The sequence below is a fragment of the Fragaria vesca genome, linkage group LG3 (genome assembly GCF_000184155.1).
Source record: "Fragaria vesca subsp. vesca linkage group LG3, FraVesHawaii_1.0, whole genome shotgun sequence".
Taxonomy (NCBI): Eukaryota; Viridiplantae; Streptophyta; class Magnoliopsida; order Rosales; family Rosaceae; genus Fragaria; species Fragaria vesca.
The window spans coordinates 9,873,216-9,898,232 of record NC_020493.1 but is presented as its reverse complement, the minus strand read 5'-3'; the positions used below and the strand labels follow the sequence as shown (position 1 = coordinate 9,898,232).

Genomic DNA, 25,017 nt, shown 5'->3' with positions numbered 1-25,017 from the left:
AAAAAAAAAAAAAGACACGTGTCGCACGGACACGTGGCACGGCCGTCGCACTGAAGAATTTTTCTTCTTTTTAAACGTGGACCAACCAGCCTCCCAAAGCCCAGTCTACCCAAGTTCCGCCTAGCCGCGTAAAAGCTCCGCCTAGCCCACTTAGGCCCAGTTCGCATAGCCCGCATAGGCGACATCTACGGGAAATGTCTTTTTTGCGCTTGGCTTTTGCTCTAGATAAAAAAGCTTTCGTCGTCTCTCGCTCACCTTCCCCACTCTCTTCTCTTCACGAAATTTGCAGCGTTTTCGAAGTTTCAAAATCCATCGCCACCGTTCAATTGAGATAGAGTGAGTTCTGGGTAAGTTAATTTGTATCTCTATGAGCATAGTGTGAGTTCTAATGACAATTGATTTTCATGAGATTGTTTACTTTTTAGTTGCAATTTTTTGTTCAGTAGCAGTCATTTTGTTCATGTTTTTAATCAAATTTTTAGTTTATCCTCTGATTGTTTATCTCAAAACATAGGAAACAGCAGTAAATTGTCAGACACAGTATGAAAGTTTGATTGGGTTACCTGTTGGTAACCGTGTTTATATGTAGTTTGGGAAGTTTACACTTAACAATCTAAGTGTGGGTCAGTAGGTTTATATAATCATATCAATTCGAGAAGTTTACGGTCACTGTTTTGGAACAAAGTTCATATGCAGTTGCTTGACAGATTTTCATGAATTGAAACCCTTGTTTTAACTTTATTCTGAATCAATTTTGCTAGGGTGTGCATGAATTATTGTACAAAAATGAAGAAACAGATTGCTCTAGGTTTTGAGGGTTCAGCAAACAAGATTGGTGTCGGCGTTGTGACCTTAGATGGCACAATCTTGTCAAACCCACGTCACACATACATTACCCCTCCTGGCCAAGGTTTCCTTCCCCGTGAAACTGCACAACACCATCTCCAACACATTCTGCCGTTAGTTAAATCTGCTTTGGAAACTGCACAAGTAACCCTTCAAGAGATCGATTGCCTTTGTTACACCAAAGGTCCTGGAATGGGAGCGCCGCTACAAGTTGCTGCCATTGTTGTTAGGGTTCTTTCACAGCTGTGGAAGAAGCCCATTGTTGCAGTTAATCATTGTGTTGCGCATATCGAGATGGGAAGGATTGTGACTGGCGCGGTTGATCCTGTTGTGTTGTATGTGAGTGGGGGGAACACACAGGTGATTGCCTATAGTGAAGGGAGGTATCGAATCTTTGGAGAGACCATTGATATTGCTGTTGGAAATTGCTTGGATCGGTTTGCCAGGGTATTAGAACTCTCAAATGATCCAGCCCCGGGATATAACATTGAGCAGGTATGTCAATCTTGTATGTTTCATTCATTGTAATTTGTGGATGATATCGCTGTTTCTATATTTCTATTTTGTTGAGGAATCTTCGATTGTATTTAGATACGTTTTCTATCTTGATTCGGGCTTGTATTGTGAGGTTTGTAAATATAATTTCAGTACTTGCCTAATTTCTAAAATCTAGGATCATCCTTGCATGATTTCTGTGTATTACATTGGGGTGGGCATGGTTCATTTGGAATGCTGGACTCCAATATCTTTTTTTTGGTCTGAGGATCCATCATAGTTGAATAGCAGATTATATTTCTGACATTTATGATTCCAAACTGGTTGAAATTGAGATATATAGTTTTATCAAACTCTACTCATATAGTAAAATGTGTTGCCTTGAACTTTCAGTGCCCTCCTGTCTTTATCATATTCATTTAAGATTTCTATAGAGAAAAATATGTAATTATGGCCTTGGTGGCCCTTTTTTTTTCCGGTGAATTGCATTTAAATAAAAATTATTAGTCCTAATGTCTCCTTGTAAGTGGAATTTTTATGATTATCATTATGGTTAAGACGCTACTTGACACTTAACTGCTCACTGCTTTTTCATGCCGAGTGCTTTAGTTGAGTTTTTGTGGGAAGTGCTTCTGACATGATTTATGTGATTCCCTTCCCCTCCCAGCTTGCAAAGAAAGGAGAACAGTTTATAGACCTTCCTTATGCCGTCAAAGGGATGGATGTGTCTTTTAGTGGAATTCTGAGCTACATTGAAGCCACTGCTGTGGAGAAACTAAAAAACGATGAATGCACCCCTGCAGACTTATGCTACTCACTTCAGGTATGTGTAATCATTTCTATTTTCATTGAAAACGTGTAGTTTAGTTATACAACTAACACAAAAAGACAAGGATTGTTTAAGAACTTCCAGTTTTAGTAACTTAGCAAAGCAGTATGTGACCAAGAACAATAGCAATAATAATGATGTACTTGCTGTATTTCTTTTCTATCACTTTCCAGGAAAATGTGTTTGCAATGCTTGTTGAGATAACAGAACGTGCAATGGCACATTGTGACAAGAGAGATGTACTTATTGTTGGTGGTGTGGGTTGCAATGAGCGCCTGCAAGAGATGATGAAAACCATGTGTGCCGAACGAGGTGGACGATTGTTTGCAACTGATGATAGGTATTGTATTGATAATGGGGCAATGATTGCTTATACTGGTCTTCTTGCTTTTGCTCATGGAACATCAACCCCATTGGAGGAATCGACTTTCACGCAACGGTTCCGGACTGATGAAGTGGAAGCAATCTGGAGAGTAAAAGAGGAGTCAGCAAAAGCGAACGGGTGAGGGAGTAGCTAAATCTAGTAGTTCTTGAGGTATGCAGTTTCTCGTGTTAAAGTGAACGTCATTGTCAAATGAATTGGCTAATTATGGCAAGGTGCTTGACTTTGTTTCTCTGAGTAAATTGGTATTCTACTTAAATTTAGAAAGGTCGGGGACTTTCCATTTTTGTTAGAAATATTTCTATGAAAATGCACCGAGTGCTGCACATGTTGGTGCCTTGGTGGGGGATTTCTGGTTATGAACACAGATGAACATTTCTGTGACTTTTCTTCGCCATCATTTTCATTTCAAGCAGATGGTGATGTTTTTTTTTTTTTTTTGTAAAGAGATGGTGATGTTTGTTACCTTGCATAAAATTCGATTATTACAGATGACTTGGAAAAAGAAAAAAACGAAACCGCAGCAAGGGCTTTTTTACTATACATAATGTATTTTCTAGTGCCGGAAAGTATAATCTGGGGGAATGTGTTGGCACAAGTCAGGGTGGAGCTGCAGCAGCAAAAACAGAGGCACCAGCAGAATCCTGCGTCTCAATTCTAAATAACCCAAATGCTGCCAAAGAACACTGCAACAAAATCATAACCAACCAGTTGCTTAGCAAAAACATTCTTCTATATCATCTTCATCATGCTTAAAATCTTCCATGGAAATTCCTTTCACCCCACCCCCACTATTCGACATGAACAATGGTCAGAGAAGAATAACATTTTATTGTAAAAATAATGCCTTACCATCTTCAGCAGTACCAACATGAAGATGTCTTCGGTCATCAATTCTGCCCAGAAAATTACACCATGCTATAGAACCTATTGCACAAGTACTAGTGTAGTCCCCTCCCAATAAAAAGGGGTAAAGAAAATAGAATGGACTCCAAAGCTTGAAGACGGTATTGAATCAAGTACGCATATATTTATCAACTTCAGTCATTACATGCTTATCTTGTTCTACTCATAGAACTAACAATCATGGAGAAACCAAGCACTAGATACTCTATCAACAAACCACTATAGATTCTTCAGTGAATCTCCAACTCCTTGGAAGAAAAAATAAGAGAGAACAAAATCTGCAATAAAGATTCCAACAAGAGAGATGACCACAGCCGATGTCGTTGACTCCCCAACACCTTTGGCTCCTCCCATGGTGGTAACTCCCCAAGCACAACTTACAATCGATATGATAGCACCGAAAGCCTGTGACTTGATCATTGCGCTAATTATATCCCAAGGTTTAAGAGCTCTCCGAGCTGACTCCAGAATAATGTTAATGCTAACCCCATAAATACCATCAGCAAGGAGAGCGCTGGATGCCATTCCTACTGTGAAACACATTAGGGTCAGAAACGGTAGAGCAATGGAGGTAGCAATCACCCTTGGTGTCACAAGATAATCAACAGGGTTTGCTCCAAGAACTCTCAATGTATCAGTTTGCTCCGAAACCTGCATTGTTCCTAACTCTGCAGCAAATGCACTTCCAATACGCCCTGCAACCACAATTGATGTAACTACAGGGCTCAACTCCCTTGCGAAAGCCAGGGCCAACACCCCACCAACAGCTCTGCTTAATCCTAATCTGGTAAATTCCCTAACAAACTGGATGGTGAAGGCCATGCCAACGAATGCTGCAGTTAAGAGGCAGACCCCAACCGAACTTGGCCCAACTCTTCTCAACTGTTGGAGTGTATTTTTCCAGTGCACTTTACCCTTTAAAGTTCTAATGATGACCTGACCTGCCAGGATAAGAGCTGAAAATCCCCTCCACAAATACCTGGGAGGCGTCCATTTGCTGAACAATGTCTCCTCTTCCGAAGTGGGTGCGTGATTCATATTGGAATCTTCCAACACAGAGACAGAAGGGTGACCATCATCTGTGTTGGGAACTGCACACAATCTAGTCTCTTTCAAGGGCCTGAGAAGCTTACATGTCTGAGGCCTGCCAATTAGCACAACTTTCTCAGGAAGCCGACTCGAGTACGGGATTTGTAATTTATTCCACCCATCTGATTTAAACGAGCTTCTTCTGAAATATGTACGGAAATCTTAGTTTCATTTCAACAGACATAAATAAATGTGTATATGTACAAAATCAGAGATAGACACCTGTAAGAGCAATAAGGGAATGTATGGAGATACGAAGCTGTTTGCATGGTTATATTTGTTCAAATTTCCCAACGTTGCGTGAATTCGTTTCAGATGCTTGTCCAGAGGAAAACAAATACAACAGAGTAGTCGAAAGTCCAGAAATTTCTGTGAGAAGCTTCACAAATCAGAGAACCCAATACAATCACATGCGACTGTCTCTCCCCAAATAACCATGGTAATTTAACGCTGAAGCTCAATGACACTGAGCCCACCTGATTCAGTCACACAATAAATAAGACATACATAGTGAACACTTTAAATGCAATATCTGATAAACTGAGGCAGACATTATGAATGATAATACGGAACTTTTATCTGAATCAAATAGCACAAAGGAAACAAACTAAGAAACTGTATCAAAGTAGACCAACTCCATTATAAGAAAGCAGCTTTCAGCTATAAAACCAACCGACCCAATCTTACACAAAAATGCATACATTTCTTCGTTAAGCTAAATCCAAGAAACCTCTTACATAATATAGCAGTATACAAAACTCTAATTCCAACTCCAATTCAACCAATTTGATACCAAAACCCAGAGAGAACTAACTTCAATTCAAGCAATCAAAAACTCAGAAATCAAACATCCAAATTCAGAAGGAATACCTTTCGATGGTCAGCTCAAAGCTTCAAAATCACCAAAACCCAATTAAACCCAGCAAAATCCAGAACCCTAAAACAATGGAGAAATTGAAATCAGAGGCAGAAGAGAGAAAGTGAGAGTCTTTCTAAAAGACTAGTTGTGGGTGTGACCCGTTTTATTATAATGTGAAACAAATCGGGTCACCCAAGCCCACAAAACCGGCCCAACTCAACAACCCAACTCTTGAAGACTTCAACTACACTGCAAGTCTGCTCCTTTAGGCTTTAACTCCACTGCTCGTCGGAGATCAGAACCAGAAGGCCAGAACTCAGTTAGATGGCCAGAAAAGGTAAAGTTGTCTTCTCTTTAATTATTATTTTTGAATTGCTCTATTGATTTATTGGGTTTTCATAATAATGAGATTAATGGAATTGGGTTTGTAATTTGGTGATGAAAGGAGAGAAGAGAGGGAGGGCTTGTGTGGTGGTGTTGGGTGACATTGGGCGCAGCCCTCGTATGCAATACCATGCTCTTTCTCTTGCCCGTCAGGTAACTAGTTTTGCTTTATTATGAATGAGCTTGATCAGTTTAGCACCAACCCAGTTCTTGTTTGGAGTTGTTTTTATTTTTTATTTTTTATTTTTTATTTTTTATTTTTTCAAGAAAAGTTGGGTCTTTTTTGTGATTTTTACTAGTGAATATGCATTGCAGGCATCTTTGGAAGTAGATATTGTTGCATATGGAGGTACCCTTTTCTCTTTGATGGTAGAAAGTACATAAGAGATGTCTACTTATTTCGTTTGATGAATTTTAGTAGTGCTGTTTTACTGGAATTTTGAAATGTTTTGACAGGTTCTGAACCCCATTCTGCTGTGTTGGAGCATCAGTCTATTCACATACACAAAATGGTAATTCGATAATGTTCTTTTTGGTTTATTCTATTCTTGTTCTTTTTCTGTTGTGCTCTGGATTAAAGTTTTTCCGATTCTGATTTGCAGCCGCAGTGGCCAGCATTCCCCCGTGGTGTGCCCAAGATACTTAAACCCTTTGTGCTTTTGCTGAAGCCAGTGGTTCAATTTATTGTGCTTCTTTGGTTTCTTTGCGTTAGGATATCTGCTCCTGATGTTTTCCTAGTTCAGGTGAGCTTGCATTTTAGAAATGGGAAACCTGAAATCCTTATAACCAAATGAGACAGACAGGTATCAGCATATTATGATTTTTATCAATGGTTGGCTATTAAAAAAAATTAAGCTTAAAAAATTCAGTAGTCAAGTGTTTAAACTTTTATAATATACAGTAAAAGAATAGAATGTCAAACTCCCCTTTTGTTTATCCTTTTACATATCAATATCAAAAGCCTTTGATCCTTTTTTTCTTGTACAGAATCCACCTTCTGTTCCAACCTTAGTGGCTGTAAAATGGGCAAGCTGGCTTAGGAAATCTGCATTTATAGTTGATTGGCATAATTTTGGATATACTTTACTGGCACTGTCTCTTGGAAGAAGTAGCCGATTTGTTGCAATATACCGTTGGTATCTATGAAATTACTTTTTAGACTTTTCTTTTGTTGGCTATTCTTGGTTGTGCACCACATCTGAGTTTCTCTTGCCTATTTAGGGTAGAGAGGCATTTTGGGAGGATGGCAGATGGGTCGCTGTGTGTAACAAGGGCAATGCAACATGAATTGGCTCAAAATTGGGGAATTAAGTAAGAGGGTCAGCTCAATGTTCATTATTTTACTGCATTATTCTACAGAGAATTCATTTTGTAGTAATCCTTATATACTTCTCTTCTCTTTCAAATTAATAGAGCAACAGTTCTATATGATCAGCCTCCTGAGTTTTTTCGTCCCGCTTCACTTGAAGAACAGCATAAGGTGGTTTATAGTTACTGCGTACCTTCTTTTAAAACATATTTTAGTTGGATGATATACTAACATGTGAGATGATTGCAGTTGTTCTGCAGATTAGATAAAAATCTGAGGCAGCCACTCGGTGTTGAAGATTGCGCAAGCACTGGTAATTTATAGTCATCTCTCGTAATCTATAGTTTGCATCTCCAGTTGATATTCATTCATAGATAATTAATTTTTTTTCTTTTTCAATCTGTTAATGTAATTCTAACAGGAACAGAGGAAGTGGTGGATAAGGACATAAATGAGACTCTGTTTACCACCCTGGTTGGCGCTGAAATTACTTCAAAGCCAAACCGGCCGGCACTAATAGTTAGCAGTACAAGCTGGTGAGTCAATATGTTGTGAAATACTGTTTTTGTGATGTCTGATTGTATGTGCTGCAAATCTGCCAATCTGCAACATGGAATGAGAACTCGGGTTGGTCTGTGCTGTGGACGTGATGTGATATGGTGAATCTTAGTTTTTGCTTCTTATAGACTTATAGTATACAACAACCTGTCTTGCAGTTTCTTACTTGTTTATCTGTTGGTGAAACGGCTTTTTAATGATTTCAACAAGATTTCTTTTTCTTTTTTCAATGCAGATCTTTAATTTGAATTTTAGCCCGATATCAGATCTTGTACAATAATGTGTTTTGATTCTAATTTCCCTCCAGTAATGTAAAAGAACTAATATTGGCAGCATATTATAGAGTATAATAGGCATGCAAAATCTTGCCGTCAAACCAATAAACCATGATGTAGTTGGGAAATGTATATCGATCGGTATTGACTAACAAGAAGAGAATTGAGATTTTTAAGAGCTACTTTAACTGGAATAGGAATATTCCTTAGAGCTAGCAGGGTTATGTTACATAGGTAAAGATAAAAAAGATAAACCCAAGCTTAAGAGATACTATTTTCCTTTTCATTTCTATTATACCCTGTTATTGTTTTATGGTTGAATACCTCTCATACTTTTGAGGAATGCTTCTTTTTAGGACTCCTGATGAAGATTTTGGCATTCTTCTGGAAGCAGCTGTCATGTATGACAGGCGTGTTGCTGCTATTTTAAATGAAGACGATTCTAATAAAGAAGAGATTCTTTGGAAAGAAATGCAAAGTGGGAAACAATACTTGCATCCAAGACTGTTATTTGTCATTACAGGTGGAGGTCCCCTCTAACTAGTACGGCAAGTACCACATAGCTATTAACGTGGCTTGTGGTGTTATAACCAAAATCTTCTGAAATGGATTTATATCTCCAGGTAAAGGGCCTGAAAAACAAAAGTATGAAGAAAAGATTAGAAGATTAAAACTCAAACGGGTGGCATTTCGTACTGCGTGGCTATCAGCTGAAGACTATCCACTGCTTCTTGGTAGGTTAATGTTCTAATTGCTAGTTATTTTTTGAGTTGTTTCTGTTCTATTCCATTGCATGCTTATGCTTCTTTTGACATTGTCCATGCTATATATTTCTGTGTACAGGATCAGCTGATCTTGGTGTTTGCTTACACACTTCGTCATCAGGGTTGGATCTTCCCATGAAGGTACATCCAAAACTGAATGCCACACCAGATAAGGTCTCCAGTAACATAGATATTGTCTAACTTCAACAGAGCTTTTTTTTATTAGGTGGTGGACATGTTTGGTTGTGGACTACCAGTTTGCGCTGTTTCCTACTCATGGTAAACTCTTGTTTATATTGATTTCTTTTGAAAGGAGTGGTTCTTGGTTTTGGTGACGTGTCCATTGTAATTTGATGTTCTTGGTTTTGGTGTTTTTGGTCAAAGCATCAAGGAACTGGTGCAAGTGGAGAAAAATGGTCTTCTCTTTTCATCATCTTCAGAGCTAGCTGATGAACTTTTGGTAAGTTTAGTCAACTTGTCTGGATGCTTTACAACTTATCAAAAATAAACCCTAGGCATCTTGTAAGCTTTCCTATGTTTATATCGACCTTGACGGTCGATACTTCTCATTTCATGGTGTTTAATAGATAAACAAATATGCATGGACCAACCACTGGAGTTAACTCAATTTGTTTACTTAATGGCTTTCATATTTCGACTATTGCTTAGTGTAATGTTTGTGTGATAACCTGCACAGATGCTGTTTAAGGGTTTTCCAGACGATTGTGAGTCATTGAAGGTTCTGAGGAATGGTGCACTGGACATGTCTTCATCTGTGAGGTGGGCTACTGAGTGGGAAGAGAATGCCAAAGGCTTGATCTTAAAGGCAAGTTTACTCTCTGCATTCAATTCGATCTTGGTATCTATATGTCATCATACATGCTTTGGGGCATTGTGACAATAACACTGCCTGTCCCTCGAGAGAATCGGGACAAGATGATGTGGGGGTGGGATCGATCTCTGGTTCAATCCCCAGTCGATGAACATGTAAAATGTCCTAGACTTTCTTTTTTGTTTTTGGTGGGATGTTATAAAAGTGCCATGCATGCCAAATATTAGCCTAATGATATCGCTAACAATTGTTAATTTGGTTGAATGCCCTTCAGCTTTATTCTTTCTCCTCTTCCAACAGGACCCCTAGTATATAATATTCCAGGTTATGAATCTGATTCAGATGGTCTGATATTACAGGTTATCTCTGGAAACTTAGACTGATCTCTGGTCCCTGTTAACAGTGCCCCGTGAATGAGGGAACCCATTGATGTACGTGTAAAACACATTATACCAACTTCATCTATGACGAATTTCAGTTTTGTACACAACTATCAATACATTACGAGATGCACCGATTGTAAGTTTGAGTAAATCACAGATATGCTTCCCCCATTTTTTACTGCTCAATTGATTTGATGAGAATTGTGCACACTCATTATAAGGGTTGAAGAATAACTTATAAAACAAAATGATAAGGGCTACACATTTTTACTGGTAACGAAAGTCTATTATTCTCAACTGTTTAGTTTCAAATCCTGGTTCCACCCCGGAGATTTCAAGAGGTCTTCCTATTTTCACCACAGTTTCATGGTACAAACAGGAGTAGCAAATGAGTGCAAACAAAAAAGAAAAAGGAAAAAATAGATTACAGATCATGAATAACTGTGAACGATAATAGTGTTTACTTAATCAGTTACTGACCAAGAGAATTATAGTAAATCATTGTTGAATTTACATTTAAAGGTTGAAAACAAAATAACTCTACTTAAAAATAGTTTTCTTCACCGTTGAAAGAAGTAGTGTTCACCTTGGTGAGTTACTAACCAAGGAAATGATAATTCTGTTGGGAAATATATTGCCTTGGTGAGTTACTAACCAAGAAAATGATAATTCTGTTGGGAAATATATTGTGAAAATAATAATAATAATAATAATAAGATTACGGAAATAGCCCCTGGGGTCTTCTTCCTGCGCCACCCTCACGTGCACATCACGTGACAAGTTGCTAGGGTATAGAAACACTATCAATCCGCCACACTAGGGTTTTAGACACATCACAGGGACACAGGGTTTTTGAGCTGCTTGGTCCAAAATCGCAAACATGCCGAAGAAGAGAGGGAGAGAGAAGCACCACAACCCGGAGCCATTTCTGGCCGCGGACGACGACGACGGCGCCTCCGTGGCCACCAAGAAGCGAACCAAGTCCAAGCAGCACCAGACCGACGAGACTCTGATCTCGTCGGGCATGAGCGCCAAGATTCTCAAGCAGGCTCAGCTCCAGCAGAGAGAAGTCGAGGACGACGAGAATCGAGCCCAAAACCCCAACGCGCTGCTCGACATCACCGAGGAGCCAATCGCGGATGAGTCCGATGACGAGGACGAGGACGAGGACGATCCCGATGACTTCGGCGGGTTTCTCGATAATCGCGGTGAGGAGGAAGCGTTTAAAGTGACGAATAGGATGACGAAGGTGAGGTCTTTTTCGGGAAATTGATAATGTGTGATGTGGTTGTAATTTGAGAAATGAAATTTGAGCTGTTTTGAATTGCAGGAGATTGGGAAAGAGTATGAGAAGGAGCTAGGTAAGGCGGCGGTGGAGGAGGATGAGAGATTGCTGGATGCGTTTCTTTCCAAGGATGCCGGGCCGCAGCTTACTCTTGCGGACCTGATTGTGGCCAGGATTAAAGAGAATGATTCGAGTATCACTCCATCGAATTCAGGTGAGAGGATATAATACTAATGCTCGTTATTCGAAATGGATTCCTAGTGTTTTCGTTTATGTACTAAGTTTGGATTTGGTTGCAGATATGCGGCCTTTGCCCAAGCTGGATGCGGACACCATAGAGATCTTTAAGGGGTAAGCAAACTATGTGTTACTTCTATTAAATGTAATTGAAGTTCAAATGTATCTGTATGCTTTATTAAATCAGCTGTTGCTACAGAAGGCTTCGTCTGCGAATTTGTATTGTGTTTTAGTTGATTCTGAATTGACATGTGTTAGAGGAGTTGCTTATGGTATGGTTTACATTGTTTATGCAGGGTTGGCCAGTTTCTGAAAAAGTACACGGCTGGGAAGGTTCCCAAACCCTTTAAACACATCCCTTCAATGAATCAGTGGGAAGGTGTCCTATATTTAACTGAGCCCGAGAATTGGTCTCCAAATGCAATGTATCAAGCTACAAGAATTTTCGCTTCCAATTTGACAGCGAAGAAGGTAGAGCGTTTCTACAAGCTTGTCTTGCTACCGCGTGTGAGAGAAGACATTCGGAAGAACAAGCGCTTGCATTTTGCCCTTTATCAGGCTTTGAAGAAGTCTCTTTACAAGCCCGCTGCCTTTTTCAAAGGAATATTGTTACCTTTGTGTGAGGTATACAATTTTTTAAGCATATCATTCTTGTCCAACTGAGCTTAGTATTTCTGAAGCTTAAAGTGTTGTTTGTTTGTGTGTGTGTGTGTATTTATTTTTTTTTTTCTTTCTCTTTCTGTCAATACTAAGGTTGAGTACTTTGGTATGCCACCTCAAGGCACCATTCCACCTTGAGGTGAAGAATTAAAACAAGATGCTCACAATTATGGAATCATGGTTTTTGTGGCATGCTACTGTGAAATAGTTTCAATATACATGTGATGTGTATATTGTTTTTCGGTGCTTCATGCCTGGCTAACATTTTTATTGAAATTTCCATTCTACCTTGGAAATTTGGTTATTCTAACACACTCCCCTACCCCATCATGAACAGTCAGGAACGTGCAATCTAAGAGAAGCTGTTATAGTTGGGAGCGTCTTACAAAAGGTATCCATTCCGCCACTTCATTCAAGGTATGTGATTTGCCAATCAGATGGGACTTTGTCACAACAGAATGCTACCAAACAGACCCTTTAAGATTAATTAGAGAGGTATTTTAGGACATGTAGTATTCAAACTTGCTACTAAATTGTTTTTCTTGTCCTCATTGTGCTTAATAGTTATGTAATTATTCAATAAATGAAAGCCACTACTGTTGCATATTCTTAAATCTTTAAATGTTTTGAGCTACGAAGCCTAACATTATTGTCTTTTTTGTTAACTCTTCCTTCTTTTAATTTTTTTGTATTTAGGGATTGATTCTTTCATGCATTGTTGATATTCATGGAAGTTATAATAGTTCTTGAAATAGTAATGTATTTGCTTCTGATGTATTTGCAGTGTTGCAGCAATGAAGCTGGCAGACATGGAATACTGTGGTACAACGAGGTATTGACTCTACAACTCATAGTTTGAAAGATATAACTATTATAACTGTACTTTTGGTGCCATAAAATTCTGAAAGCAAGATATTTGAAAATTTGGTTTGGAAGAATTTTTTCCCTCATTATTGCAATGGATGCATTGGTCCTTAATGCACTGCAGAAGATATAGGTGATCCCATTCTATTAACTTCAATGGAATTATTGCATTATAGCTACCCATATCCTTACCTGATTTGCCAATTATAACAATTTATGATCCCTTGACTTATTATTGTATTGGAGGATCTATCAGTTTAGAAATACTTTTAATTTGGAGAAAGATGAAGATCCACTTGAGTCGGAGTTACTGACTTTGGTTTTTAAATTGTTGCAGTTATTTTATAAAGCTTCTTCTGGAGAAAAAGTATGCTTTGCCATATCGTGTAATTGATGCTCTTGTTGCACATTTCATGAGATTTATGAATGAAACAAGGGTAATGCCAGTGATATGGCACCAATCACTTCTTGCATTTGTGGAAAGGTGGGCATGGGTTTCAGATTTCTCTTGCTTATGTAAGGGATGAGCAGTAGTTTTCTTGATTTGTGGTTGTCCCTCATATACAGTTGTGTGCATCATTCTGAGCAGGTACAAAAATGATATACTAAACGAGGATAAGGATAACCTTAGAGTTCTTCTTCAAACACAAAGGCATGATCTGGTAAGCATTTTCTCTACAGGAGTTTCAATATTTGAATTCCATAACTTTTGCGGAACTATGTAATCTGATCTGGCAATTTCATTGTAGGTAACTCGTGAAATAAGAAAAGAGCTAGATAATAGCCGCAGTCGTGGTGAGAAGGCGGATGACCCTATGTCAATTGATATCCTTTAAGTTTTCTTTTTTGTTTACTTTGTTTATAATTTTACTTAAGTTTATTCTTTAGTTTTTAAAAAACTGTCATTACAGATTTTTTAATTGAATCTCAAGAAAGTGGAAAAAAGTAGAACAAAGGAACTTCTTTGTTCCCCTTGACTTCACAAACCTTCTCCAGATTCTGTGATGATTAAGCCTGTTGAAGAAGATATGTTTGATATTCCAGAGGTGCCTATGGAGGATGACTGATTTAGTCCCAGGTAAGATACCTGTTGATCTGTTTCGATCCGCGTAATTCTCTTTTTCACTTTTAGAAATTCCATTTTTCGCTCAGAGTATTATTCTGTTTAGGTACCATTTGCTCACTCAATTCATGGTTGATTTGCAGGTCTGGCTGAGTTGTCCAATGAAATATTTCTCCTGGAAGAAGATGCAATGTTGTTCTTTCAGATGTGATACATGTTTTTTTGACCAAATCACAGCTATCTATAGGCTTCATAATCTAGTTTGTGCATATTCAAATTCACATTCAGAGGCACTCTCCTTGCAATGGCAATTTGAACTCCTGATATTTATCAATACTTCGTTTTTTGGTAGTTCTTACTGAATATTCTTTGATCAGTTGTATTGAAATTGAGACCTCAATGTGAAAGTGCAAAAAGTTTTGGCAATTCTCCGGTGATTTTCTTTTATGCTGTGTGATGTTGAGTACCAACAAGGAATGTACAAGTACTGTATGAATTTGTTTGGTACCCATGGCTTTGTTTGTCTTCTTGACTATGAAGTCTGAACTATCAAGTAACTTGAGATTACTTTAGATCCGGATCGTCGAGCATGAAGTTTTAGCTTGTTTCAATAGTCGTGGCGTTTGAGTCGAGTTTGAACTTAAATTAATTCAAGAGTTTGACTGCCTTGCTACTCCATTTAGCTTGGAAGAGCTACACCTCTAAAAAGTTTGCAAAAAACTCTAAGCGAAGCTGGACTGGAAGCCTTGATCAGTGTTCCTGTCATGCACTGCCCACAGGCGTTTGGTGTTGTCTTGAAGGCTTCACAGAGACTGAATAGTGTTGGAAAAGTGATACCAGGGTGGAAGCTTGTATACTCTGGGTGATACCAGGCCCTGCCCTGCACTTATAGAAGCGTCTTGTGGTGCAACAATTCTTATACACGAGGCAAGTTCTTAACATGTACTTTTGCATTACTGAGGCAATCTCCAATGGATGGCTAAGGGCTTGATATGGCCCAAATTTTGAACAAAATCAACTCCAATGGGAGGCTATGTTATACAAAAAATAGGTTTTGAGGGGCTATAGTGTCAAGGGTTAGGCTACATTTAGCCTTTTACATAACAGCTGTCAAAGGAACGTGGGCTTCATAAGTGTTGGCTTAATTTTCTCAATTAAACAAATCAATGGCTGAAATTAAAGAAATGTGAGGTCAATGTTATGATGTTTAAATCTATAGCCCTTACGGTTGGAAATTGTCAAAATTATAACCCTCACTATTCATGTAAATAGTGGTTTTCAAGGGCCAAAATTTAGCTTGGGGTCTATTTTAGCCCCTTTCTATTGGAGATGGCCTTAATTAGTATGTCTAATTCTATAATATAAACCCCAATCTGTGAATATTGTGAGAAGGAAGACGATAGTAACAATGATTATTGCACTTGTGATTGTTGCAGGCAATGTTCGAGGATGCCATGGTGGACGAGGCCATAAGAAAAAAAACACAGCACAACCAAGGAAGCGATAGAAATAGGAAACTCCGCTGGTGTTTGTCGCATCATCCTTACCCACTTCAGCCAGCGATACCCAAAAATCCCAGTATTTGACGAGACACATGCACAAGACATGCATAGCGTTTGACCTGATGAGTATTAACGTAGCTGATTTGCCAGTTCTGCCAAAAGTACTTCCATACTTGAACATGCTCTTTAAAAATGAGATGAAAGTGGATGAATTAGACGAGGTGTTAGATGCTGGAAATGTTGCTCCTTAGTAACAATTATTCGTTCTTTTTCCTCTTATTTCCTCATCAATTTTGTAATTCTTAGCATTATGTTATAACATATATTGCAATCTGTGCATATCGTTCAATTTTGAGAGAGCAGGTCTCAACCCAGATTTACAACTACAAATTTCTTAACCCCATCGGAAGAAAGCTACAAATTTCTTAGGCCCTCAGACTCAGGCGGTACATGAAAACAAAACGCCTTTCTATAAATACCAAAGCTCTAAGCACAATGTGTCTTTCCTATCAACATTCAAACATTTTCTTTTCTCCCACCTTCTAGATCATCCCCTATTCCCCTAGATCAATAGTTACATAAAATTGAAAGCTTTCATTAGACGTTGTCCTCTGGTGTCTTTGCCTTTTCTTCTCCTGGCATGGTGTTACTGCATCGATCTCCCCACTGTCACAAACATCTATTCTTGACCAATGGTTTCATTGAACTTGAAGGTATCCAGCTACTTGATCAGTTCGTTTCTCGGGTTTGCTAATCCAAGTCAATGTATATGTCCAGAGAAATAAGCTGATCAAGCTTGTTTCCAACAGCTACAATTCGATGTCAATGTTAGCAATCAGTTGCATGCGAGGTGTTTGAGACTACTGCATCAGCTTGATACTTACTGCTAATTCTTTGGTTGTTGATTCTTTGGTTATTGTAAGCTTGTTTCTCCAGAAGCTTTGATCCTGTCACAGTGATATGGGAGATGGCAGAGACTCAACGTCAGTGTGTTATTCTTTTAGATAATTTTTGTTTGTTTTAAACGGTGGGCCCCTAACCTGCGTAGGCCCAACCATTCTAGTGTCCGCCTAGCCCCACCTCGTTTCCACCCAGCCCGCTTGGGCCCAGCGACTCTTACAACACATGATTTTACCAACCAGACCTCATTTTCGAAGAGTATTTACAAGAATTACCCTCTGCTGACAAAACCTGTATAAATCAAGAGCCATAAATCAAATCCAACTCTGATTCTCCAAATCCCTAAACCCCCTTCTCCCCAGTTCCCGCCCTCTCTCGAATCACACCCCTTCCCTTTCCGGCGCGTGAAGAGCAGCCACCATGGGAGAGCGTAAGGTTCTGAACAAGTACTACCCGCCGGACTTCGACCCGTCGAAGCTCCCCCGAGTCCGGCGACCCAAGAATCAACAGATCAAGGTCCGTATGATGCTTCCGATGAGCATCCGATGCAACACCTGCGGCAACTACATCTACAAAGGCACCAAGTTCAACTCGAGGAAAGAAGACGTCGTCGGCGAGGTACGTAAATCTCGAATCTTGAATCTTTAGGGTTTGTGATTGCGCGGCGCAATTGATTCTAGGGTTTATTGATTCTTAGGGTTTGTAGATGCGTAGGATTGTGGAGTGGACTACTGATGTTGCTGTGTTTGTTTTGCAGACGTATTTGGGGATTCAAATCTTTAGGTTTTACTTCAAGTGCACCAGGTGCTCGGCGGAGCTTGCAATGAAGACGGACCCGCAGAACTCGGATTATGTGGTGGAGGCCGGGGCGACTCGGAATTTCGAGCCGTGGCGTAATGAGGATGAGGTAAAGGAAGGAGGCATTGTGCTTTGTTAGATGTGTTTTTCTTTTTCGGAATTTGTTTTGGTGTTGTGGACACTTTTGGATGAGTTGGTTTGTGTGTTGCTTCAGGAAGCGGATAAGGAGAAGCAGAAGAGGGAGTCGGAAGAAATGGGAGATGCTATGAAGTCTTTGGAGAATAGAACATTGGATTCGAAGAGAGAGATGGATATTCTTGCGGCTTTGGATGAGATGAAGTCCATGAAGGTATGTGCCTCAGTAGTTGTTACCGGGTGTCAAGGTTATGAACTTTGATGCCTTGCGGCTTGGGGATAATCGTATAGTTAATGATTGAGTTTTTACTGCTAATAGAGTGACATTTCTGTTTTTTATGTGACTGCAAAAACCTTTAATACTAATGCGTTGTTTTTGTGCTTTCAGTCCAGGCATGCCACTGTGAGTGTGGATGAGATGTTGACGGCTTTGCAGCATACGGTTGCGCACAAGGTATGTATATGTGCCTTTTTATATTTAGTCCAGTTTAAACCAAATAGAGACTAGTGCACACACTGATGTATGCATCCATCTATTGTTATGAACTTTATCCTTGTATGTGATGCTTGTCTAGCTCTTTATATGAAAACATATAGGAGCCTGGTTCCCGAAACAGGCAATAGTTGCAGTTTCAATGTCATGGTCTCTGTAAAATTTTAATAACAGCCTTCAAATTTGTTACAATAATAGAAAAGATACGTCCTGTTAGGTAACGTACAGAGACTGAGCCTGATCTACCGATCAACCAACCCCATGATGTTACTCATTCTTTCAAACAAAACACATCCAACTAGGGAAACTGCCATTGGATTGAAGAGCTCTATATTTTATGCATTATGAGTTTTACCAACTGTTGCTTCCTTTTTAATCCCAGTTTTTTTAGTACTGAAAACTGTTTTGCTGACAGGAGGAAAGGATAGAAGAGGAGGATGAAGCAATCTTAAAATCAATTGTATTCCATGTTAGTACTTACATACTCTCTCTTTCGTTTTTCTTTTTAACTCAACTTAAATATCTTTGATCTAGAGTTGTCTTTGTTTTACTTTCCCTATTCTTTTTCTGTAGGATGTTTGTTTCTGATACGAGTTTCTTTTTTCTACTACAATATATGCAGAACTCAAAAGATTATGTTCGAAGGATTCATGATGATGATTTAGATGATGATTTAGATGATGATGAAGACTTATTAGAGCCTTTTAGCAGCAATGGTGAAACGTCTAATCATCTGTCAAAGGTATGACTTTTATTCTGTTAGATAGGTATGCATTATGATGAACTTGCATAGCCTCTGAGTAGATAAGTTCTAGATTTATCCAGCTCAACTTTCTTAGATTTCCCCCATATCTTTACAAGATAGTGCCTCCACATGGATTGTATGAAGGATTTAATCAGGGATCGATCACTACCATCAAGTATTTTTATTCCTCTAGATATAGCACTTCCCTTGTTTTAAATGGCTTTTATAGAGACTCCATTGCCTTGTGTTCTAGTTGGATACTTGGATATAGTTTCCAGTCATCATCAAAATCTGCTGTTTTTTCTTCTAAAGATTAAATATATGTTCTATGGTTGTAGCTTCCTCTGCATATTTAGTTAAACTTATTTAGAACTCTTCCCATTTCATGCACTTTGAGGTTTGTATGATACTCATTGGTTACTGGGGACTGTGGTAGAAGTATAGGTTTTTAGGTTGTGATTCTGTAGAAAAGGGTTTAATTTTAACATATGCATGTAGAAGATAAGCTGCACAACTTCATAAGAGTTACCATGATTCGAATTTTTGGCATTATGTAGTTAACATGAAATTCAGTTCAGCTAAAACTCGTTATGTCACTCTCTGAGGCAGATTAGATTGAGCTGGCGTAAGCCTTATTATCTCAGTGAGAGGACTAACTTTGAAGTTCCAAAGAATAGGCTTTTACAGGATGATTTGAAATCGCATCGAGGGTGAAGGATAAGAATGGAAAGTTGAGAGAGCTGTGGGATGAAAATGGAAATTTTACATACAAATGCTAGAAAATTAATGATTTTTATACCATATTGATACAAAATAGTAATATGGTGTGTTATTCAACTCCTTTCCAACCCAAAGGTCCCATGATACATTTTAAACTATTGCCCGTCTGCATTCAAAAATCAGCTTTCTGTTAATTATTTTTCCTCTGTTAGGCTTCAACTTGGTCACAAATTCATTGTTAGGTCCAGCAGAATATCCATGTTTCTGTTGATGGATGTAGTTATCTAATGAGTATGTATACACATTTTGCCATGCAGAGACAAAAGCTTACTCAAGATAATAGCAAACCAACAGATTCATTGACAAAAACCAGTATTTTTGATAGCTCAAGCAGCAGAGGTATGTCAGACACAACTGTTTATCATTGAACTGTTTGTCTTTTTATATGCTTTTCATTTGGCAATACTAAGCATGTCTTCTCTCTGGTAATTGACAGGAAAACAGAATGGTTCAGAAGATACTAAAATCATTTTCAAGTCTCCAACTGTTAGGCTGTCTGTTGTTAAGAAACCAGTGGTGGCTAAAGTTAACAATTTGGTGAAGGTAGAAGACCAGAAACAAGTTGGTGAGGAGTCTAAAAGTTTGACTGAACCAGATGAGAAAGAACAGGACGGCGAGAATAATATCAACAGTGGAAGCAACGTATTACAATCATTGTGCCAAAACTACAACAGTGATGATAGTGATGAGTAAATACTGAATTGGTGAACGTCTGTGGACAGATACTTGAATCGAAGGCCTCTCTTGTACTGATTTTTCAAAAAAAAAAAAAAAATCATCGTGTATGTTCAACATGCTGTTTCAATCAAACAGTGTCACTCATGTTTGCCTCTTGGTAATTCCTAATACAAGGATACGTATGTGATTATGAAAAACCAGTTTTGGTCTTTTCTGTTTACAGATTGTTTGTTCTGTTTACAGATTGTTTCAATCAAACAGTGTCACTCATGTTTGCCTCTTGGTAATTCCTAATACAAGGATACGTATGTGATTATGAAAAACCAGTTTTGGCTTTTCTGTTTACAGATTGTTTGTTCTATAATAACTGCCTAGTAAGTTTAGCATTACAGTTTCTACTTAAAAGTTTCGAGTTTGTATCCAACTGTGACTTGAACCTACAGCTCATACTGGAAAAGTTCAAAGTTCTTTCCCCTTTTGCTTTGGCAGGCAAGTACAAGCTCAAAGCGTCCGTGATCTTGAGGTGGTTTTGGCAAGCTGAGTTGCAGGTGCATCTTTTTTTTATTTCACCTTCTTTTTAGACTGTAAAATAGGTGCATGTACCCATGATCAAGTCGAATATAATCAAACACATTGAACAGGAGGAAACTAACTGCACCGAGCTACCAATACAACTAGAACTGAAGTCTGATGGATTTAGCAACTTCTTGTGCGCCAAACTTTTCATTGAACACATTCTGGGAAAGCTGCAGTTTCTTGAGACCTTGATTTCATTCCAGCAAAGCCTATAGAAGCAAGTTTTGCAATTAGAAAAAAAAAAAAAAATTATTTTGTTTCTGTTTAACTTTTATTTCAGAATAACATGATTGAAATGCTCTAGGTTCATGTTATTGATGGATCCACTCATCTACAGTTAAAACAAAATTGCTTGACTGCAACAAAGAATGGTTTACAAGCTAAAAATAATATGAAACCCCATGAAGAGAGCTAGCTACTGCATTGATAATTCGACAGAAATGAATCAACTCTTATCGTTGGAAGAAGCAGAGGAACTTCATGAAAGGATCGCAGCTGGAACACCTAACATACACAGAAAGAGTGGAAGCGAGCAGAAGCAAGAGCTGATGCTAAAAAAGGATCAAGCTTCCCAAGCGCATGGTCCATGATGAAGTAGGGCCTAGATAGAGTGGCATTGCCATGGCCATTGCATTCGGGAACAAGTCTGTGGATCATTGGATCTTATACTTCGTATATCAGTCATGACGCTCTTAAACCAAGTTAACTACGTTAATGGCATTGGCTGTGTGAATTGCTACACAAGCAAATAAAATGATGTAGCATAGGAAAATATCGAGAACACAGTATCAGGCAAGGCAGCAACAAAATATCCGATTATTCGAGAAGGTTTACTAAGGTCTTACTAATAATACAACAAAGATGACCCATTTTTAACAATTCTACATGCCTCCGGAACTACTAGGTAAACAATAATGACCAAGATGGTAGATCTAAAACACACTGCGTATTACATGTGAAGCAGTAAGAAACTGCTTTGCCACCTCCAGCAAACAGGATTTTTTGAAGGCCTCTCATTTCTGGCCCTTCTTTCTCCACAAGTCACCAAACATTTTTATCCCTGAACCCTTTCGTTTTCCACTACCAAAACCATCATCCAAATCATCAGCAGCAGGTGATCCTACAAAACCAGCATAGCCACCACCTGGGGGATCAAACACTCCACCAAAGTGCTTGTCCATGGAGCCACACCTCTCAGAAATCCTCCCATTCATCTCCACACCCCCAGCAAGTATTGTTGCAGCTGCATCTGCGGCCTTTTTCCACTGCTCTGTCTGCACTCTCATTTTCTTCATCTCAGCCTCCAGTGCTTCCTTCACTTCTTCTATTGCTTTCAGCTTCTCACTCAACTCAGCTGCATTAGCTTTACTTGCTTCCAGCTCTTCTTCAAACTTACTCGACTTCAAGGCCATTTCCTTTTCCTTCACTTCAGCAGTTGAGATATTCATAGCTGCTTCCTTTAGCTGGTTTCTTAAACTGTCATTTTCTTGACCAAATACTTCTACCTCATTTTCCTTCTCTTCCAACTTGGCTTTTAGCATGTCTATCTCTTCATTTTTCAAAGCCAAGTCATGGAAGGGTGACTTCTCTGGCTCAACAATCAATGGTGGTTCAGCTGAAATATCTATTGGTTTGGTTTCTTCTTCCACCTGATCAGTCTCATTAGTTTCAACCTTTGGCTCAGCTGAAACTTTCTCTGCAGGGACTTCAAAGACATCAGTTTCCCTTTGGCTGTTGTCATCTGAGGGACAGCTGTCTGTTCTGTTAGAATCTTCACTTTCTGAGGGAGGATGTGTTTCACTGATTTTCACTGGCTCAGAAGTCACAACTGGTTTCTTAGCTTTCTTGTCCAGCTTTTCTTGGGCTTCTTTTTTAGCAGCCTCAGCTGAAGCCAACTGTTCTTTTAGACTCTTTAGCTCATCTTGTGCTTGGCCAAGTTGAGATTCTAAATCAGCAAGGCGGGTTCCAAGTTTCTTTTGGTTCAGTGGATCCGATTGTGAACCTCTTGGGGAACGACGATCTCCTAGCTTTGGACTTCGGTCAGTGATTGGTCGATGATGCAGTGGTTCTGAATCAGAGCTTGAAGTCCTTAGCTTATGTGAGCCTCGAAGAGTTGGCTTTTGAACCACTTCAGATCCCCTATTCCACAAATTCATTAGCGATTTCCATCAGATACAATCACATACTTCCCTAGCATAACACTCCATAACAGGTGGTGTATAACAGACTAGGACGTGCTCTCTACTTATCAAGCATTTGATAAACAAACCAGAACACATGCACTTGATGACTTGAAGATCTGTCATTCTATGAAATACCAACTTACATAAATATGCTTCATTTGCAGTATCTGGTAACTATACTTGACATATACTCAGGATGGCAGTATATCATATACATTTAAAGCAGGATTTCAAAGAAAAAACAGACTCAAATAAACTTTTAATGTTAGGTAATGTCCTCTAACCTTGATCGCGGCATTTGTTCTCCTTAGATGAATATTCGTTGCAGAAATGCAATGAAAGACTTCTGGGTTAAAACTTCCGTTCTGCACAGTTTGAAGTAGTGTTCATAAGAAACGAATAGTCAGAGATAAGATTGAACATATACTCATATATCGGTACTTGAAAATTACAAGGATTTCATGCTCCTTAGAAAGTAAGCATGCCAAAGGCATGAAAGGAAAGCTGACCTTAATCCACTTTGATTACTATCATCCCTACGAATTTGAAGACTAAATTATGCCTGGATTTAAATTGGTAAGAACAGAAAAGCAACACAATGAATGGAAGAACTACATATAATTTCTTAAATGTCCATAAACAGTTTGGTGAGCACAATGACTAAGTAAATGCTATTGAATTCCAGTCATGTGAACTGCAGAATACAACTAAAAGAGAAAACCTATCAATGAATAAAGCCACAATCTTCAGAACTTTATAATGCTTTTCAGAAACTCAGAAACCTCGAGGCTTATTCTAACTTTTGCCATGTCCCTCATAAACAGCACATAGCGTGCTTCTGGGACAGGGCAAAAGCAATCTGAAACAACCCCTCTTGGCCTCTTCCCCACAATGTATTCTATATAGTAGCACCAAACTATCAAATCCAGGATTTCAAGCATCCTTTCAATCCAAAAGCTCATACTAATTCTTTGGGCTTGGAATTTGACAGGGGCACTCTTGTCATTAGACTGCAAAAGTTGCATCTACTCCGACAAGCTCATCTAATTTGCTGAAAGGCTGAAAAAGTGAATGCTCAGTGTGGACAGAGGATGTTGTGTCATGTTCTTTCATTAAATGGGTGTTTTTTTTACTGCACCCAAATTTTTGCTCATGATCCCATCCAGTTTCTAAATTCAAATTCATAACTATACCCTCTTCAAAGCTCAAAATTTTCAATTCTTGAAGGCATAAACTTGAAGCTACCATAAGATTCAAGAAAAACCAAAGAGAGAGAGAGTTCAGAAACACAATGGCACTGCATGTTTTGACCAAATCACAAACCCAAAGTCAAAAACAAAAGACCCAAGAAAAGTGCAGAGCTAAGATCCTTTCAAAATTAGACCCCTTTCTCCCTACAAGTCTTTGATTATGATTGCAAAGAAGGAAAAAAAGTTTGACTATTATAGATCTTAAAGCATATCAACTTTTGCCTGAATCTATACCTCTCTTTCTTAACCTCCAAAAATCATGATTAGCAAGCACAAAATGTGACTAAAAGTGCAGGAAAAGCAGAGAAACAGTGACTAAAATGGGAAACAGAAAGTTCTCACCTTGAAAACTATATAAATGCAGAATATGATCAGTGATATCTAAGCTGACTCTCTCTTCTGTGATCTAATTACCATCTGAACTGAAACATCTCCATGAAAGACCTTCCTGGCAATACAATGGTGAAGAAAGAAACTCACCCATTTGCTAAAGAGGTACAAAATGGCTTTTGAATAAATGGGGTGGTATTAAAAACTGAGCTTTTTTTGAAAACACAAAGCCTAGGCGGTAAAAACTGTGCCCAGAATCTAGAGAGAGAGAGAGAGAGAGAGAGAGAGAGAGAGTAGTGAGAGAGAGAGAGAGTTTGAATTAAAGGTGGTGAGAGAGAATGGTAGTGGTTTTCAGCTTTTCAAGAAGGGGCAAGAAGAAGAGGACAAGAGGGTAATTTTGTAAGGATGAATCATTTCAATGTAAATAGGAACACACAAAGATCTTGGAAAATCCAACCCTGTATATCTTAACTCTCTAGACTCTTGTCCTTTTGTCTCTTTTAAAAGTTCAAATCTTTTTTAAGTTCAAAACCAATTTTTGCCCAATTCTTCTTCTTTAATGACCATGCGTGCGTTTTGACCATATAATAAATCCTTCACTGTCAGTAGTTGCTTATAAACTAATGA

General features: G+C 38.7%; 5 protein-coding genes and 1 pseudogene across 7 annotated transcripts in view; 4 read left to right on the top strand and 2 right to left on the bottom strand.

The window, feature by feature from the left end:
* Positions 1–25,017, bottom strand: part of LOC101292394 — a 1,325,780-nt pseudogene that overhangs the window by 995,035 nt on the left and 305,728 nt on the right. Inside the window, exon 47 of the transcript XR_184374.1 lies at positions 3,840–4,689. The product of XR_184374.1 is annotated as an uncharacterized LOC101292394 (transcript). The remainder of the gene's footprint in view (positions 1–3,839; positions 4,690–25,017) is intronic.
* On the top strand, positions 269–2,911 carry LOC101301758 (probable tRNA threonylcarbamoyladenosine biosynthesis protein OSGEP-like). Its single transcript, XM_004294078.1, has 4 exons — positions 269–336; positions 762–1,341; positions 2,009–2,164; positions 2,344–2,911. The coding sequence occupies exons 2-4, from the start codon at positions 769–771 to the stop codon at positions 2,674–2,676; spliced, it is 1,062 nt and encodes a 353-aa protein (XP_004294126.1). The 5' UTR covers positions 269–336; positions 762–768; the 3' UTR covers positions 2,677–2,911.
* On the top strand, positions 9,039–10,068 carry LOC101312809. Its single transcript, XM_004294113.1, has one exon. The coding sequence runs from the start codon at positions 9,394–9,396 to the stop codon at positions 9,592–9,594; it is 201 nt and encodes a 66-aa protein (XP_004294161.1). The 5' UTR covers positions 9,039–9,393; the 3' UTR covers positions 9,595–10,068.
* LOC101311738 (bystin-like) lies at positions 10,738–14,465 on the top strand. The gene is made up of 11 exons (XM_004294027.1): positions 10,738–11,160; positions 11,242–11,410; positions 11,496–11,547; positions 11,730–12,057; positions 12,431–12,510; positions 12,878–12,925; positions 13,295–13,441; positions 13,547–13,619; positions 13,707–13,782; positions 13,945–14,035; positions 14,164–14,465. The coding sequence occupies exons 1-10, from the start codon at positions 10,792–10,794 to the stop codon at positions 14,022–14,024; spliced, it is 1,422 nt and encodes a 473-aa protein (XP_004294075.1). The 5' UTR covers positions 10,738–10,791; the 3' UTR covers positions 14,025–14,035; positions 14,164–14,465.
* Positions 16,751–20,368, top strand: LOC101293562 (coiled-coil domain-containing protein 94 homolog). The gene is made up of 8 exons (XM_004294050.1): positions 16,751–17,040; positions 17,180–17,329; positions 17,435–17,569; positions 17,744–17,809; positions 18,264–18,317; positions 18,471–18,590; positions 19,631–19,712; positions 19,810–20,368. The coding sequence occupies exons 1-8, from the start codon at positions 16,843–16,845 to the stop codon at positions 20,064–20,066; spliced, it is 1,062 nt and encodes a 353-aa protein (XP_004294098.1). The 5' UTR covers positions 16,751–16,842; the 3' UTR covers positions 20,067–20,368.
* LOC101296752 (interactor of constitutive active ROPs 1-like) lies at positions 21,417–24,678 on the bottom strand. 2 transcript variants are annotated; one of them, XM_004294061.1, is made up of 3 exons: positions 24,403–24,678; positions 23,095–23,175; positions 21,417–22,766 (listed from the first exon to the last, which is right to left on the bottom strand). In XM_004294061.1, the coding sequence occupies exons 2-3, from the start codon at positions 23,106–23,108 to the stop codon at positions 21,641–21,643; spliced, it is 1,140 nt and encodes a 379-aa protein (XP_004294109.1). In that variant the 5' UTR covers positions 23,109–23,175; positions 24,403–24,678; the 3' UTR covers positions 21,417–21,640. The 2 variants fall into 2 exon arrangements, with proteins under 2 accessions (XP_004294109.1, XP_004294110.1); XM_004294062.1 differs by lacking the exon at positions 24,403–24,678 and adding an exon at positions 23,320–23,338.